Source organism: Siphateles boraxobius, unplaced genomic scaffold, assembly GCF_051911475.1.
Source record: "Siphateles boraxobius isolate OS27281-9 unplaced genomic scaffold, OSU_SipBor_1 162, whole genome shotgun sequence".
In the NCBI taxonomy this organism is placed as follows: domain Eukaryota; kingdom Metazoa; phylum Chordata; class Actinopteri; order Cypriniformes; family Leuciscidae; genus Siphateles; species Siphateles boraxobius.
Window position 1 is genome coordinate 627,501 of NW_027508769.1, and position 17,130 is coordinate 644,630.

The 17,130-nt window shown below is 36.2% G+C and overlaps 2 protein-coding genes and 1 long non-coding RNA gene across 5 annotated transcripts in view; 1 reads left to right on the forward strand and 2 right to left on the reverse strand.

The window, feature by feature from the left end:
- The window catches only part of fbxo7 (F-box protein 7), a 12,245-nt gene extending 4,857 nt beyond the window's left edge, over nt 1–7,388 (forward strand). For all 3 annotated transcript variants that reach the window (XM_077232049.1, XM_077232050.1, XM_077232051.1), the window contains 6 exons: nt 358–502; nt 1,809–1,892; nt 4,790–4,885; nt 4,971–5,147; nt 5,285–5,331; nt 6,226–7,388. In XM_077232049.1, the coding sequence (XP_077088164.1) occupies nt 358–502; nt 1,809–1,892; nt 4,790–4,885; nt 4,971–5,147; nt 5,285–5,331; nt 6,226–6,528 (852 nt within the window). In that variant the 3' untranslated portion in view covers nt 6,529–7,388. The remainder of the gene's footprint in view (nt 1–357; nt 503–1,808; nt 1,893–4,789; nt 4,886–4,970; nt 5,148–5,284; nt 5,332–6,225) is intronic.
- On the reverse strand, nt 4,418–5,348 carry LOC143740029 (uncharacterized). Its single transcript, XR_013204710.1, has 2 exons — nt 5,216–5,348; nt 4,418–5,169 (listed from the first exon to the last, which is right to left on the reverse strand). It is a non-coding gene; the product is annotated as an uncharacterized LOC143740029 (long non-coding RNA).
- echdc3 (enoyl CoA hydratase domain containing 3) lies at nt 7,304–12,354 on the reverse strand. Its single transcript, XM_077232052.1, has 5 exons — nt 12,147–12,354; nt 10,905–11,026; nt 10,629–10,726; nt 8,864–9,064; nt 7,304–7,751 (listed from the first exon to the last, which is right to left on the reverse strand). Exons 1-5 carry the CDS (start codon nt 12,275–12,277, stop codon nt 7,419–7,421), a joined length of 885 nt encoding a protein of 294 aa, XP_077088167.1. The 5' UTR covers nt 12,278–12,354; the 3' UTR covers nt 7,304–7,418.
- Between the last annotated feature and the right edge of the window lie 4,776 nt (nt 12,355–17,130).

Here is a 17,130-nt window from a genome sequence, read left to right on the forward strand (position 1 = left end):
CACTTCCAAAATATTCAAACTGATTAAAAATACAAGCTATAATATTCAACAGGCGGTTTTCGGTCCATTTTATTTTGCTTTGCAAATTCACTTCCACAAATTCAGTGGTTCAAATTCGACAGTAAATTTAACGTTGACATCCAGGAACTGCAGGAAAAGCAGTAGATTACCGAGCGTAATCTCCATCTGCTGTTAGTCGACCTCACCAGCGGGGGGTGCAAGCGCGTCTTGTTGACAAAGCTCGAGCAACAGTTACAGCAAGCCATTCATTCATAAAAATGAATGAATTTATTACTGCAATATGCCCATATTACTGGCACAACTCATAAGTCTCACATTGGTTATTCTCCCTTACAGGGTTCTAATGTGAACTCAGGCGAGATGCCGATTGGCTGGCGGGCGGCAGGGGGCGTGTACAGGCTTCAATACGCCCACCCACTTCTGGAGAACAGCCTGGTGTCAGTGGTGTCTGTTCCAATGGGCCAAACGCTCGTCATTAATGGTGCGTTAATCTGCATTAGGGGTGGAACGGCTCATTGATCAAAAAATCAAAATCCGAACCGTTCAATTCACTTGTCATGGATCGAGACTAGTGTTGTCAAATGTAGCGACTTCGGTACCAAGTCGATACTGAAATTTAAAAAATGTGATGCTTTGAGCGCAATCGTAAACATCTCTTATTGGCCATTGTGTTCACGAGCTCATCAAACATGTCTGTGATTGGCTGCTTCAAAAACTTGTAAATATACATCAATGACGCTCTTTGTCAGCGAGCGCTTACACAGATACACACACGATACAATATTGTTTTATTAATATTCATTCACCAACATATACAGAACGGTATGCAAACATATAACAAAAAAACTGCCTTTTTTGTTGTTGGAGACAGAAGATCAGATTAATATCATGAACAACTTCATGGAAAAAAAGTACAAAATTCGTTTTTTTAGTGCTGAATTTACATTAATAAGAATTAATACATTTATAATCAAGTATATCTTTTCTTTACTTTCTATAAAAGAAAAATACAACAATCTTCCACAATAAGCCAAATATATTTACTTTCAAACACTCCCGTGCGTTTATCATCGTAGCCAATCACAGACATATCCGATGAGCTGGTGAACACAACGGCCAATCAGAGGTGTTTATGATTCTGCTCAAAGCGGCACATTTTTTAAATTTCCGTTTTTTTTATTTTTGACAACACTATTCGAGACGCGTGTGTATTGTTCGGGTCTGGTGTGTTTCTGAAATAGAATCATCACGTGTCGCGTTCGGTTAGGACACGGTGTAACAGTGACAAGAAAGCCTATTCTTTAAATTTGATACGTTTTTTTTGTTCTCAGCTACAATTTGTTTAAGGCCAACAGTTGTAAACGTTTTTACAAATAAATGAAAAGCCTGTTGAAATAAACAACATCTATCCTTTTGCTGTATCAGAATCTCACAGATTGTCAGTGTCACAATAATGTGTCTATTCTTAAGATCAAGCTGCCTCATTCTTTCAGTTTTTTGAATGCATGACCTTGAGAATAACTTATTTATTAAATACTGTAAATGGTAGATTATAAGGCTATATGATTTATGCTGATGTATGGTATTTCTAAAGTGTTTAAAAGGTAAAAAACTTTAACAATGTATACCGAATCTAACCGAAAACCGTGACCACAGAGCCGTGATACAAACCGAACCAAGATTTCGTGAACCGTTCCTCCTGTAATCTGCATATAGCAAGGGTTATCAGTCAGTTTTTTATTACACTGTCTTCTCTCAGTTGAGTATTTGTTTGTGTTGTGACACAGCTGTTCTTAAGATGGACAAGACTACGGAGAATTCTCGCAAGCTGGCGCTGAAACCGGATGTTTATGTGACAGCTGATTGGGCAGGTACGTTTTATATTGCATTTAATATTATTCAATACATGAGAAATTACCTGGATTGATTAAATCTCGCTCGACCAATGTGGTTATTCCTAGAGCTGTGAAATAGATGGCTGATTTGAATACAGAAAAAAGTGATAATTATCTATTTCTGGCATCAGTATTAACTCAACTTTGTTTTTTGGGGGGGATTTTTATATAAATAAAACTGTAAACTTGTTAAAATGTCTGGACATGACTGTGGATTAAAGGCAGCTTGTTTAGGAGTCAAAAAGGGATGCAGGGATTAGGAATGGGAGGTTTATATATATGACATGCATCTTGATCACTCAACATTTAACCACATGTTGTAAAGAAAAGCCCAAAAACAGAATGACCATCAATTCATCCACTACAGTTTACCAACACTGAAGTGATTTAATTTTTTTTATATTCTAAATTCCAGCCAATATATTCAACAATGCCAAGTTTATAACCACGTATTTTGGGAACTAGAGGAGCTGATCCTTAAAGTCGTGATGAATCTTCCGTATTATGTGTATTATTCCCAAGCGCACAATTATAATGATGTTCTCATTATAGTTATTGTTTATTTGAGTGTCAAACACCTTTTATGGTGCCCAGCCCTCATGGGCTTATTAGACACAACAGCTTCACACATATCACCAAAATAGCCACGTGATATAAGACAAAATCTCCAACATAGTATAACTAAACCACAAAGATAAATACACATACAAATAGAGATGACATACGGGATATCATACAGGATACAGAATACTTTGCCGTAAACACCAGGCTTTTTCTATAAATTTTGCCAAAGCAAAAACATGATTATCAAACAGCCAGCACAAAATCTCCCCTTCATATTTCCAAAATATATCAGGATTTTTTAACTGAACTAATTCAAAAAGATAGTTCCTTAAATCATAGTATAAAGGGCAATAAAAAACAAAGTGAAATTCATCTTCCACAACCTTGAGATCACAGAATTCACATAAACGTAAATGTTCAGGTATACCCTTAAATCGACCCACTTCCACTGCCAGAGGTAAGGTACTAGTTCTCAATTGCGCACAGAGAGACCTCTGCCTTCTCTTTAAATTAAGGAAAATATAAGGTTCTGTTACAAAATCATTCTTAAACTGAACATAATTTCTGAGTTTTGGCTTCTTCCATATATCTTGTTTCCAGTGATTTTCATATTTACTTAACAGTCTTTGTCTGACATCCTTTATATTACATTGAAGCTTATTGTAGTACCTTATATGCAAGTCAGACACAGAAAATATTGACAAAACTTCTCCACACCAGGGGTGATGATTTGCTCTGTCCCAGTTAAAAATTTTCTTCGTTAGCCTTTCCTCTGGCAGACTAACAAGACGGTTCCACAATCGCACCATTTCACACCTTTGTTTTACAATACATGGATCCCATCCTGCATCTCCATTCACAGCTACCTTCGCTGCATATTTATGTACCCCAAGAAAACATCTCAAAGCACGATTTTGAACAGAATTACAATCATAAACCTCTTCAAATCCCCAAACTCCTGCAGCATAAAACAAAACTGAGTCAACCAAAGATTTATATAGTTGTGTAAATGTCAAAAAACCAAGATCTGTACATAGTTTCATTTTACTCAACACAGAACCCAATGCCCTTCCAGCAGACTCTGCTAGTATTTTTCTTCCCTCTGTAAACTTCATATTTTCATCAAAAACAAAACCAAGGTATTTATAATGACTGGTATATTTTAAGGACACAGGCCCAAACTGAAATATATAAGTACTCTGTAATTCACTTTTTTTCCTAAATTGAACAACTTGTGTTTTTTCATAATTAATAGTAAGACGCCATTTCCTACACCAGGAACTCATAATATTCAACATATTTTGTAAACTTACTTCATTTTCAGCTATCAAAACAATGTCATCTGCGTAAAGCAGAATACTTAGATTCATGTCCTCAATTTGTACACCCAGATTTCCCTGCTTAATTTCTTGGGCTAAATCATTTATGTAGAAAGCAAACAGGGAAGGGGAAAGTAAGTCACCCTGCTTCACCCCAAAAGGTGTCGGAAACCAGTCTGTTCTCAAATTATTTATCTGTACACAAGCAATGGGGTCTCTGTAAAGGAGTTTTATAGCATTATAAAATTCCCCATTAATACCAAATGAAAGTAATTTAAACATTATAATTTTAAACAGCCTTGCGCTGCACATGTTGCACTTCACTGTATTTTCCTTTTTGATTCCAATCACATTTCAAGCAATTCAAATCCATCATGTTGAACGGTTTAAGCGTTTGAGGGTCTCAGCTGAAGGAAATTATACATTATTTATCAGCTTTAATATATAATATATCACGGATCCCTAATATTTTGTCAACATTGGACAAAGACATTTTGAAAACGCATTACAAGGTCAAAAAAATTTTAAGGAGAAAATACTCAGACTTATGCAGTTACACATGGTTTGTCTTAAAGCATATTAAAAACACCACATAGACATATAAACAACATTAAACGCTTGATTTTCACCACAGGGGGACTTTAAAGTTATTTTCTATGGTAATTGACCCTTCGCAAGGAGTTTGATTGACAGGTGATCTGACCAATCATAATCCGCCATCCGCCGAATCCACAATATAACAATTTTCATTTTTCATTATGACAATAATTAATTCTAACGTTACAATAAACTGCCAAGTGTCAGCTTTCAAATGAGACCATACTTGTGCTTTTAGTGCAAAGGGTTCATGAACTGCATCTGGGTATGCCATTTCTGGGGATTTTTCAAAAGTGGGGTTGCAGTCTAACAGGTTAAAGTGATTTTCTACGGTAATTGACTTGATGCTCACAGATGCTTTTATATTTAATCTGAAGTTGTGTCTTTCCGCAGGCGGCAGCGCAGGCGTCGTCTACAGGGACTTGAGAAAACTGTCTCGTCTCTTTAAAGATCAGCTGGTGTATCCGCTCATGGCCGCTGCCAGACAGGGTGATTATTCCTCTCGCAATGCGTTCAGACTGGTAACATGTGTCCGCTCGAGTGTTTTATGGCTGTGTGTGTGTGTGTTTTGCAGCGCTGGGTCTGCCGGCTCTCTTCGGTCTGGCTGTTCTTCCTCCTGAGCTCCTGTTGCGTGTGTTACGGCTCCTGGACGTCGTCTCTCTCGTCTCGCTGTCGACTGTGTGCCGAGACCTGAACGTCGCTACCCAAGATCCTTCACTCTGGAGACACCTGCTGCACAGAGACTTTAGGGGTATATCTATCTATCTATCTATCTATCTATCTATCTATCTATCTATCTATCTATCTATCTATCCAGACACACTCAGTAACATTAAACACATCAGACAGATGAAGTGTAACTGAGACATGTGTTGTGTGGTTTTGCAGTGCGTTTTTCTGCAGGAAATCAACACCGAGACACTGACTGGAAAGAGGTGAGCAACACATCTGTCAATCAATTTAAAAATCAGTAATCATATTTTTAATGCATATGCAAGACTTTGATTTTATAGTGTAACAACAAAATAAAAACCAAATTGAAACTGGTAATAAAAGGAATTTAAATTGAGCAGTTTTCTTATTTTTAATATCATTATAAAAAGGAATAATTTCTCACTGACCCTCGAGTCACCAAACAATCTAAACTGAAAATATTCAGTAAAATAAAATAAAAATTTTATAAAATCAAAGTGCATATGCATTAAAAATATGATTAGTGATTTTTAAATAAAAAATATAATAAAAATTTATCACGATACGTTCTTCTTCTTAATTTGCTTACATTTATAAATGCTTTTCGAAACTCTTAGCTGTCCTTTATTCAGTCAATATTGAGTTGGCTTGAGATGAATAATAACACTGTAGTGATAGTGCTGAATTGAACTCCTTTCATAATAGATGAACTTTACACAATTGAGCTGAATAATTGACAACATCTCTTTAGAGAATTTGTCTCATATCAGATGAAGTTTGCCCTTATTGATTCTGTTAGCTGTTGTGGAAGTATTGTATAAAGCGCTGATTTCTCACTGACACTCGAGTTAAAAATATAATATTTTTAAAATTTGATTACTGTTTTAAATGCGATTCTAAACCTCTTCTTTTGAACTGTCCTTTATTGAACTGAATTCAGTCAATATTGAGTTGACTTAAGATTAATAACACTATTGTGATAGTGCTGAATTGAACCCGTTTCATAATTGATAACTTTACATAATTGAGCTGAATAATAACACCATTGTCTCTTTAGAGAATTTGTCTCATATCTGATGAAGTTTGAAACAATCTGTATTGTATAAAGCTGACTTGACTTTTCGTTTTGCCCTCAGCTTTACAAAAAGAAGTATAAACTGAAGAAACTGAATATGCACAGATCCCGTTTTTATCCACCTCACGTTCCTCCGATTTTCCCTCTTTCCCCGTTCCCGTCCCCCCCGCTCCCGCTCCCGTTTTACCCTCCCGGCATCATCGGAGGAGAATACGACCAATCGCCTGTTCTCCTGCCCCGCCCACGCTTCGACCCCATTGGCCCACTCCCGGGTCACCTCCCCGGAACGAGCGTTCCCATTGGCCGACGGAATCTGCGTCCGGGAGGGAATCGACCAGCAGACGTCAGGAGAGGTTTCATTTGAGCTCCTAAAGACTTATGTTTTCAAAACAAGTAGAGGATGAAATTATTTTGTTAATTTTTTGTGTGTGTTGTCCTTCATTAATTAAAGCATTCCTGGGACGTTCAGACCAGCAAACGTATTTCAAGGGGTGGTTGATTATGATTTCACTTTTTTGCTAACTTTAGTTAGTGTGTAATGTTGCTGTTTGAGCATAAACAACATCTGCAAAGTTACAACACTCAGAGTCAAAGCAAAGGGAGTTATTTGCTTTTAAAGAAATTGCTTTTTAAGGACTATAACAAACAGCTGGTAGACCTACACGACATTGCTCCCTAAAATTTGCATTAACCCCGCCCCCGAGAACACGATTTATAGATTATCAACACAGAATATGCTAATAACTATACATAAGCTTCATAAATTAATCAACTAACCATTCAGAAATGTTGCCGCATCTTCTCGAGTCTCTCCATCGTTGTCTGACTCTGGTTTGAACATAAAAGGGCTAAAAGTTTTTGAAATGTTCAGTGTGTGTGTCTGTGTGAGGTAATTAAAGCTGCAAACACACCAGAGCTGTTGTAGCTCCGCCCCCTGTGCCGGGATCAGCTGCTCATTTGCATTTAAAGGGACACACACAACAACTGCGTTTTTTGCTCACCCTCAAAAAGAGACAATTTTAACATGCTATATAAAAATATCTGTGGGGTATTTTGAGCTCAAACTTCACATACACACTTATTGTGAAAAAAGGGCATTATACCACCCCTTTAAAAAATAGGAATAATTCACCCAAAAATGAACTATTCCCTTTATTAGACATTAGAGTTGAAGAAGCAAGATGTGTGTGAGTCACATAAACGTTCAATAAAAAGTTGTGTGTAGGTCTTGATTGTTTTGTGGTGTTTGTGGGGTCACATGTGTGCTTCCTCATCAGTGTTGCTCCACACAGGCCTGCGTTTCTCCAGGAACGCCCTGACGCCCTCCTGCCCGTCCCACAGCGCCAGGTTCTCCACCATGGCAGCAGAAGCACAAGCGTACGCCTCGTCCCGGCCCTCGGACATCTGTCTGTGAAACACACTCTTCCCGAGAGCCACCACGGGCCGGCTGCACTCACACACACGCCTGGCGATGGCCAGCGTCTGCTCCTCTAACTGCTCCTCACACACCACTTTACTGACCAGCCCGTGAAGGAGAGCGTCCTGAGCCGAGATGGGGCGGCCCGTCAGCAACATCTCCATGACCACCTGGAGACAGGGAGGCCACATCATCATACTTATTTTCATTGCTCTAAATATTAGTATTTCAACTTGTGTTTTAAAAAAACAAGGATCAAAGTTTACAGTAAATTACAACAGTAATTTATTTTAGTCTTTTTTATAATTGGTTAAAATAATATAATAATTATTATCGGCATTTGATAACAGTATTAGCAAATATTATGTTTATAATACAACTAATTCACAATCATATTATTAGTTTAAATAATAATTATGTTATTATATGGTTTGATAATATTAGTATTATTATCAATCAAATATTCATTTTTTATTTTAAAGTACAATTTCAATTTACAACTGTAATATATTTTACTATTTTTTATAATTAGTTAAAATAATAATTATATTACAATTATCAAATATAATTTAACTAATTCAAAACTAATATTTCAGTCTTGTTTATAATTAGTTAAGTAATTATATGATTTTATATTTTTTATTTACAGTACAATTTTAATTTACAACAGCAGTGTATTTCAGTCTTGTTTTTATAATTGGTGTTATAACTTATCAAATATAATTTTTACAATACAATTATACTTTACAACAGTAATATAAAAGTTAAAATAGAGTCAGTAAAACAGTTAAAATAAAGCTAATAATAAATCATTTCTCTGGTTTCATTATATTTGATAATATAATTTTTTAAATAATTTTAAATATATATATATTTTGCAGGTCAATAGTAATTTGCAAAATAATGTTTCAGTCTTTTTTATAATTAGTTAAAAATAATAATAATCATTATTTTTATTATTATGTCTATTATTTTTATTTTGTTAGTATTAATTATTATCTAGTGCTGTCAAATCGATCAATCGCGATTAATTGCATCTAACATAAGTATAAATATTTAACGTGTGTGTGTGTGTGTGTATATATATATATATATACACATACATTTTATGTTGGATGCGATTAATCAATTTGACGGCACTTTGTGTCTTTAAAATATAATTTCTGTTTAAAATATTATCATCTTTAGGCCCATTTAAAGTGTTAGTGAAGGCTTTTTGACGACCCTCGTATAATAAATCTGGCCAGATCTTGCTGTCCCGACCCCTAGAGAGTAAGTTCACCTTTGTGGGCATGGCTCGGCCGATGGCCACCGCCGGCGTGGAGCAGAACAGCCCGACGCTGACGCCAGGAGTGGCGAAACTGGATTTATCTGACGCCACAGCAATATCACAGCTGGCAACTAACTGGCAACCCGCCGCCGTGGCGACGCCGTTCACCATAGCGATGACCGGCACCGGGAGATCCTGAATCAGGGTCATGACCTTTCAGAAAGGTAGAGTTAAGGCCCGTTCACACCAAGCACGATAACTATAAAGATAACTATATATGCGTCCACACCAACGACCGATAACGGTCTTTTTATTCTAAGCGCGCGCCCGCGCTGCGGTTTCAAAGTAGCGAAAATGGATGACCTGCTGCTGCTTTACGTTACAAAAAAATATCAAAAGAAAAACAGGCGCTTTTGGGTACACGATATCCTTAAAAGACGAGAGGAGTTGGGAGAATCCGACTTTTATTATAATTGTTGTTTACAACATGTCATTGAATATATTTTTGCTGTTCTTATTGCCTTTACACGTCCTCGCCAGCAGATGTCCTCAGCCAGCATGCTATGTCCCGAGCGCATCTAAACAGTGAATCTAGAAAGTCTAGTGTTATCGATCTAATCTAACAGTGATTTAGCTGACGAAGTCAATGTAAAAACATCGCCTAGTCAAGACCTTTATGTATACAACGCATTTTCACTGCAACTTCAGCAATGTTGTCAAAACTAGCGCTGGATAGCATCCCTTAGGTAATTTTGTTACACTATGCTAAACTGCATAATATCTCATACTTCTCACCATTTATTCCCAGGATACGACCGATTGCTGTCCATATATACATATTTTTTAACGTATCCTTGAAAAGGGGGTTTGATTGTCAAACAGTGGAGGATTTTTTTTGTACCTCGACGATTAACTTCTCTGTAATGTCATCTGCCATTTTAAATGCACGAGACCTTTAAATTAGAATGGATTCTTATTGGCTGCCAGTGTTTTATCATTCGACAGCTGGAAAAAAAATCGTTCCTAATATCTTTATCGTTATAGTTGTGGTGTGAACTTTGTTATTCTTTAATATGGAGAACGATTTTTAGAATTATATCTTAATCGTTATATTTATAGTTATCGTGCTTGGTGTGAACGGGCCTTTAGAGTTATTCAACTGCACTGACCATACACTGTAAAACAAGATGGACGACACCAACTCTTCCATTGGTGAAAAGTGAAGCCGCTAAGTCCTAATATGGCGCTGACATCTTTCGTTAGTGAGTGTGTGTGTGTGTGTGTGTGTGTGTGTGTGTGTGTGTGTGTGTGTGTGTGTGTGTGTGTGTGTGTGTGGAGCCGATATATCAAGGTCCCGCACACATGTAGAAATTAAAGTTGAAGCTCCAATCTCCTCCTGAAAACCCCCCAAAAAAGTGTTGATGCCCCAGTGACTTCGTTTGGAGAAGCTGTCAATCACAGCTGTCAATCATGACTGTTTTTATAACATCAAATAACTAACTAAGACCAAACTTATTTTAAAAAACGAACACTTTAACTTAAATCAGCGTGATAAAACACATCTTTGGAAAAGGATGTATTTGAAGTGACACACGGCCCTCTTCTGTTCTGAGGGCTCGTACAGAAACTGTAAAAAGAAATTCCAGGACTTTTCAAGCACCTCTCCGTAAATATGGCTGTTGTTCCAAGGATTTTCCAGAACTTAAATGTCAGCAAGTCAAATTCAAGTACTTTAAGCACCTTGTACGAACCCTGTGTACAGTAAGTGACCTCTGACCTCTGAGCAGGTCTGGAACACCTTGATGTGATGCTCGCGACCCCGGGCAGAGGTCAACTCCTTAAGGTCATGACCTGAGGAAAACACAGGACCCCGCGCTGCAGAGAGAGACAGAGTTAGTGTGTGTGTGTGTGTGTGTGTGTATGGCTGTTTCTGAATGCATCTTTCTCTAGATTGACTGAATGTTTTGCCTGATATGATGATGACGCACAGGTTTGGTGTGTGTGTGTGTGTGTGTGTGTGTGTGTGTGTGTGTGTGTGTGCTGAATGTTTTGCCTGATATGATGATGACGCGCAGGTCTGGTGTGTGTGTGTCTCTAAGGAGGTTTTCTCTCAGAGACTCCAGCATGGACAGAGACAGAGCATTCCTCTTCGTGGGGTTGTTCAGGATAATCCTCCTGAAATCAACACACACACACACACACACACACACACACACACACACTTCAGATCAGATCTGATGCTTCATTCTAAACCACTGATTCCTGAATCATAGGTGTGTAACGATAGTACGATACCCTCATGTCACGATTCGATACATATCACGATACGATATATTATTGCGATACTCCAAGAGATGATAAAAGGTGAACAAAAAATGTACTGTTGATTAAAATGCTAAATTTTATATTACATTGTGTGTGTAAGTGAATAGGCTTCGACTTTGTGCTAAAAATCCAATGAACAATAGAGACACCAGAATAACAATATTCATGATTCTGAGGCTGAAAATACAGAATTATTTTAGACGAATATGCTTTCACTCTTTCACTGACTAGATATATTTAAAATAATATAGGCCACTTTTTACTGGTAACATCAGACATTTGGCATTATCAGGACCCACAAATATTCCCCCATTGCATTATTATACATTATATATAGTAGTTTAATGTAGTACTGACACTAAAACTCTGAAAACTTGATTTTTTTTCACGCATAGTAATTTTTATTTTGGGTGAACAATCCAGGGTAAATATTGTTGCATTTTTGTATTGCGATATATTGTAACACGATATATTGTTACTCACCTATTGAATTTTTTGAAATGATCCACAAGTTTCTTGTGAGCAGGTTTAAGTCTATACAAGATATTTAGTGGGAAAACGCATATTCACCTCACTAACAAACACATAAAATCACACAATATTCAAGCTTAATATATTTTGTCAGATGTTTTGTTTGTGCAACTGACAATTACAATCAATGCTTTAACCTTTTTTAGAGTATTTCAAAAGAATTTGGACACCATTTAATCTTAAGTAAATAAGAAAGCAAGTAGAACGGCTTAAATTTGCGGTGCTTTTATTTTGTATACTCTAGTCTAATTTAGGGGAAACAAATTAAAAATCTTATTTTCGTTTCCCTCATTTATTTTTTTCTGTCGTTAGCAATTAATTACTTATTTTTTCTCTGACAATGGGTGTATTATAAACATGACAACTTTTGTGAATATCGAGCCATCGGTCAAAGGTCACACAAAAAGTTCGCATCTTTTTTTTTGGTTAATGTTTGCACCTGATTCCATCCTGCTGTTTTCTCAAGGTCAGAGAGGAAGAATCTGCGCTCATCTTCCTCATCCAGATCCTCCCAAACTCCCCGCTGGACTTCAGAAGGTTTGACGCTTTGTAAAACCCGCTTACAATCATGTTTAATCACTGCGGAGAATGTAAATAAGCACGGGGTAGTGAAGACGGTGACAACACCGGAAGTGCATTTCAGCTTTTCTCCAAAATAAAGGTCCTTTTCTTTTATTAAAACATTGAACATTTGCAAACAAACACATCGTGGATTAAAGTGCATATTTTGTTATATTCAACACAAAAGAACGTCAAATAACATTAAAATGTTCTCGCTGCATAATTTATAAAATTTCATAACGACCGTGCGGCGTTTCGCGCGCTTATATTTATTCTGTTATTAGAGCTTCTGAATCAACGAGGCTTTACATATAAATCTATTTAAATTGTGTTCACTAATGCAATGTAGCTGCGTTTGTTATAAATGATTTATCCGTGAACCACGCGCCTTAAAAAAAATATTAATCAAAGTAAACAATATTTGAATTCAAGGTTTTCGAGTTACTGCTGTAGGAAAATGTTGGAGTGGTGTAAATCACACATTTTGCCACAGGAGGTTGTTTTCATTTAAAATGTAAACGTATACTAAATAAATAAATACAATGGGTCATGTGTTTCATATGGTAACGAACAATTTATTTAATATGAAATCAATGTCAAATAATTTAATGCAAAGTTTTCCTCTGAACTGAGTTATGGTTATATAACTAGAAATCATTGGTATATCGTAGAAATAATTAACAGGAGTGTAATTCACAGAATTTACCACAGTTCGATCAAGACATTGAACTTTTTTAATTTATATTATTTATTTGTTTATTTTAACAAATCTGGAGGCAGTACAATACACATAGAATGATACAATCTTTTTTTCATAATTTCCCCTTAGTTTATGCATCCATAATATATTTCGTCTTAAAACAATTTCATGTTTTGCCAGATGTTTTCAATTATTTATCAAATGATTTTAATAAATGCAAATAATTTAATAAAAGGTTTTAACAGCAATGAAATAATTAACAGCAGTGTAATTCACATAATTCGCCGCAGGAGGGCGTTCAGACGCGAATCTTTAAATGTTTTTTACAGATATAAGAATATATTTCTACTAAACATTAGCGAACTTTTCCAGATGTTTTATTGTCTCACGGGGTAATTAATAATTTATTAAATAATATGAAATCAATGCAAAGTAATTTAGTGCAAAGTTTTCCTCTGGCGCTCGTTGCAGCAGTGTAATTCACACAATTCACCACAGGAGGGCGATTAAACTCCAATTTAAAAATGTACATCGCAGATGTAAAATATATTTATAGAAAATAAGAAGGGTAATTTGCCAGATGTTTTACTACTTCAAAGGCAACGAACAATTCATTAAATATTACAAAATACTGTTATTCAAAATTTTCTAAATTCACCACAGGAGGAAGACTGGCTGAGTTTGTCTTGTTTTAAAGCTGCGGTTCGTAATTTTTTGTGTTGAATGAATCAATTGTCCAAGTCGTGTTTTAGTCTTATCCTGAATCACAACGTTAAACCTATAATAAGTGTTTATATTCGGACTATTTTATACTGTTACGCGTCGTACCGCTGCGGAGTAGCACAGTACCTGCATGCGTGACCCTTCATACATAAACAGAGAGAAGTAGTTCCGGTAACAATGTTCTTCCGCGGTTCTGTTTATTGAGCAGAGCGTCAAAAGTTGCAGCTTAGACTAGTTATGTCTCTTATGCTCACCAAGGCTGCATTTATTTGATCCAGAAAAACAGCAATATTGTGAAATATATATTTATTGTTATTGTATACAATATTATTATTTTTAAAATATAGTTTATTGCTGTGATGCAATGCTGAATTTTCAGCATCAGTCTTCAGTGTCACATGATCCTTCAGAAATCATTACAATATGAGGATTTTCTGCTTAAGAAACATTTATGATTAATGTTGAAAACAGTTGTGAACAACTTTCTTTTTTCAGAATTCTTTGATGAATAGAAAGTTCAAAATTAAGGTTTAATTGACACAAATCTACATGTAATTTTTTGCTTTTTTGCCCTTTTTTCCTTTCTTCTTGGTGGCCCGGCCGCGATATTTTTTTTCACAGGATGGTAGGGGAAGACTCATGAATATTCATTAGGGAACTCATGCCTGATTGGTCTGATGACCTACCCCCTAACCCCGCCCCTAAACCTACCCGTCACTGGGGTTAAGACCAATCAGGGATGAGTTCCCTAATGAATATTCATGAGTCTTCCCCTACCATCCTGTGAAAAAAAATATCGCGGCCCGGCCAGCCAAATCCTCCGAGCTCCGAGCCCCGATGCATTATGGGAGATGTAGTAGATGACCTCTTCTTGGACGAGCGCTTTTCTTTGCTCTTTATTGCAGGTCTGGCACTTTGAGGTCTTGACTTCTTGGTGTCTGAAGGCTATAAACTTCATATTATGAGATTTGGGGAAAGAATAAAAGAAATCTTTTTAAAAAATCCACCAGATTTTTATCTTTTGGACTTTTAGGAAAATGTAAAACATTGAAGGAAGTGAAACATTTCTTACCATCATCACACAATAGTTGGACGCTTGAATGCACTCAGAAACAGAAAGACTGCTGAGCCCTCGTCAATGCATTAAGAAAATGCTTGAAGTTTTCCTGGTTTTTAAACTCATTTAATGTGATTTTGTAATCAGAAACCCAAAGGCATGCCCTACCAGAGAGTTACTTTTCCTCCATGAGGTCTTTTGTTGTGAGCTGTTGTTTATCTGGGGGTTTCTTAGTGAATTTAAATTGTAAATAGACTTAAAATTAAAAAAAGATTATAAAAAGTTAATAAGAATGAACAAAAAAACAAGTATAATAATAAATATAAACAAACAGAATTAGAAAATTAGAAAAGTTTTTTGTCTTATTGAATACGTTTGTACACATATGACACATTTAAATATATTTTAATTTTAAGTATGCATATCTGGCAAACAATAAAATACCCAACTATTTATGTAAAACGATTTAACGAAATTATATATTTTTTATACTGTATGATATAATTATATATATATATATATATATATATATATATATATATATATATATATATATATATATATATATATATATAGTATAAAATTGATTTGCACACACACGTGTATATGTATAGTGATTAATTAGTCCACCCTGAGAAAGGAGACTGTACCACGTGGAAAGAAGTGCATGTGCGTCTTCACTGAATCTTAATTAGATTTCAAAAATGCGACCGAATCAAATCACACGGATCAAGAGGAACAACAACAGCTATAACCATCGGAGAAGATATAAAGGTAAATATACTTGTATAGCTGGGCCTTGTCATCACCCTTTTACGAAAATAAACCATGGTTTTACTAGTAAAAGTGTAGTAGTATCCATGGATTTAGGATATTGTAGTATCCATTTGTAGGCTATAACCACATTATTGGTAAAACACAAATAGGGTAAACTATTGTTAGTGTAGTAAAACCATGGTTAATTTGTGGTTACCTAACAGTAATAACCATCTTTTAGCTAGTTGTAGTAGCCTAAACCATGGTTCATTTTACAGGGTGTCCGCCGGTCCTTAAAAAGTCTTAAATTAGATTTTAAAAATGCGAGCTGACATCGCATTTGTTTCTCATGCTTGCTTTCACTGGTATGTTCCCTAATAGACGTATAAAGTTTTCGTATTTTATCATATGTTCTTATCATACAGTACTACATCAGCAAGAGGGCTGTTTTCCCGTGCACAATAGCAAATATGATATTTATTTTATATAACAGTTAAATTAACATTGTTACATTTTATAAACAATATTGTCAATATTGTTTGTTTTCCGTTTATTTCGCTGACGAGAATTTCAAAATGAAACTGTAGCAGAGTCTCAATGCAACAACAGCGATGATTTCTTGACTGAAATCCGCGTTTTGAACGAATGATTTTAACGATTCAATGAACAATCACTTGGGCCCAGTGCCAATTCGCATTCTATCCGTCCTAAATAGTATTCGAACATATAATTAGTACGTCCCAAATCGTAGTATGTTGAAATGAGTGTTCCAAAGATACCCGGATGGTCTACTATTTCCGGTCAGAATTCGAAGTGCAGATCGATGCACACTCTAACGGCTAATATTGCCCACAACCCATCGCGCGTTGGACGAGGATTCGGTTAGAACTACAAACACGACTGAAAAGTGTTAAAAAACTACAGACATGGAGGACGCGGGAGTCCGGCGGTTATGTAGAGAGAGTTAGATAAAGGGGTTTGAGTGATTAATTATCAATATCTAACCTGACGAAAAGGTATTTATTCAACGTTGTCTACATTATATTGGTCTGCAGCAGCATTGTGAACTATTGTGAACTCATTACCTTTTAAATGTATCATTATATTCAAATTGCAAACACATGAGGAGAGTCTCTCCATGAAAGACCCACGACTGGCAGATGAACGTGCTCTCCGAAACGGTAGGAAATAAAATTAGATTGAATGGAGGATTTTAACTGCGACAAGATGATTGACAGGGCAGTTTATGGTGACAGGAACACGTGACAGAGCTGCCCGTTAAAGGTGACGTGATAGTATGTCCCAAAGCTTGCCTACTTTTTTGCTGCACACTCAAAAGTATGTACTTTTTCTTCACAAAAAGAGTACATACTTTTAGGTCGTAGTATAAGTAGGTGAATTGGGACTGGACCTTGCACTTCCTGAATGAATCGGCCGTTTGAACAAATCGGTTGAATGAATGACTCCCTGAGACAGTGACTTGCCGAAAACTAAATCATTCTTCCACTCCAAGAGTGAGATTTGAACCTGGATTCTCCAGACCAAGAACCGGCGCTCAGACCACTGGGCCACCGGGGAACCTGACGAGAGTATTCATTTTCAAGTTCACAAGCTTTGGACCTGGAT

What these genes read in the sequence shown, in the direction of transcription:
- echdc3 (XM_077232052.1), bottom strand. Translation starts at nt 12,277, where the DNA reads ATGATTGTAAGCGGGTTTTACAAAGCGTCAAACCTTCTGAAGTCCAGC. An exon ending in AAACAGCAGGATGGAATCAG is followed by an intron (nt 11,027 to 12,146) that starts GTGCAAACATTA and finishes TGTTGATTTCAG; the next exon opens with GAGGATTATCCTGAACAACC. An exon ending in TGTTCCAGACCTGCTCAGAG is followed by an intron (nt 9,065 to 10,628) that starts GTCAGAGGTCAC and finishes CCTTTCTGAAAG; the next exon opens with GTCATGACCCTGATTCAGGA.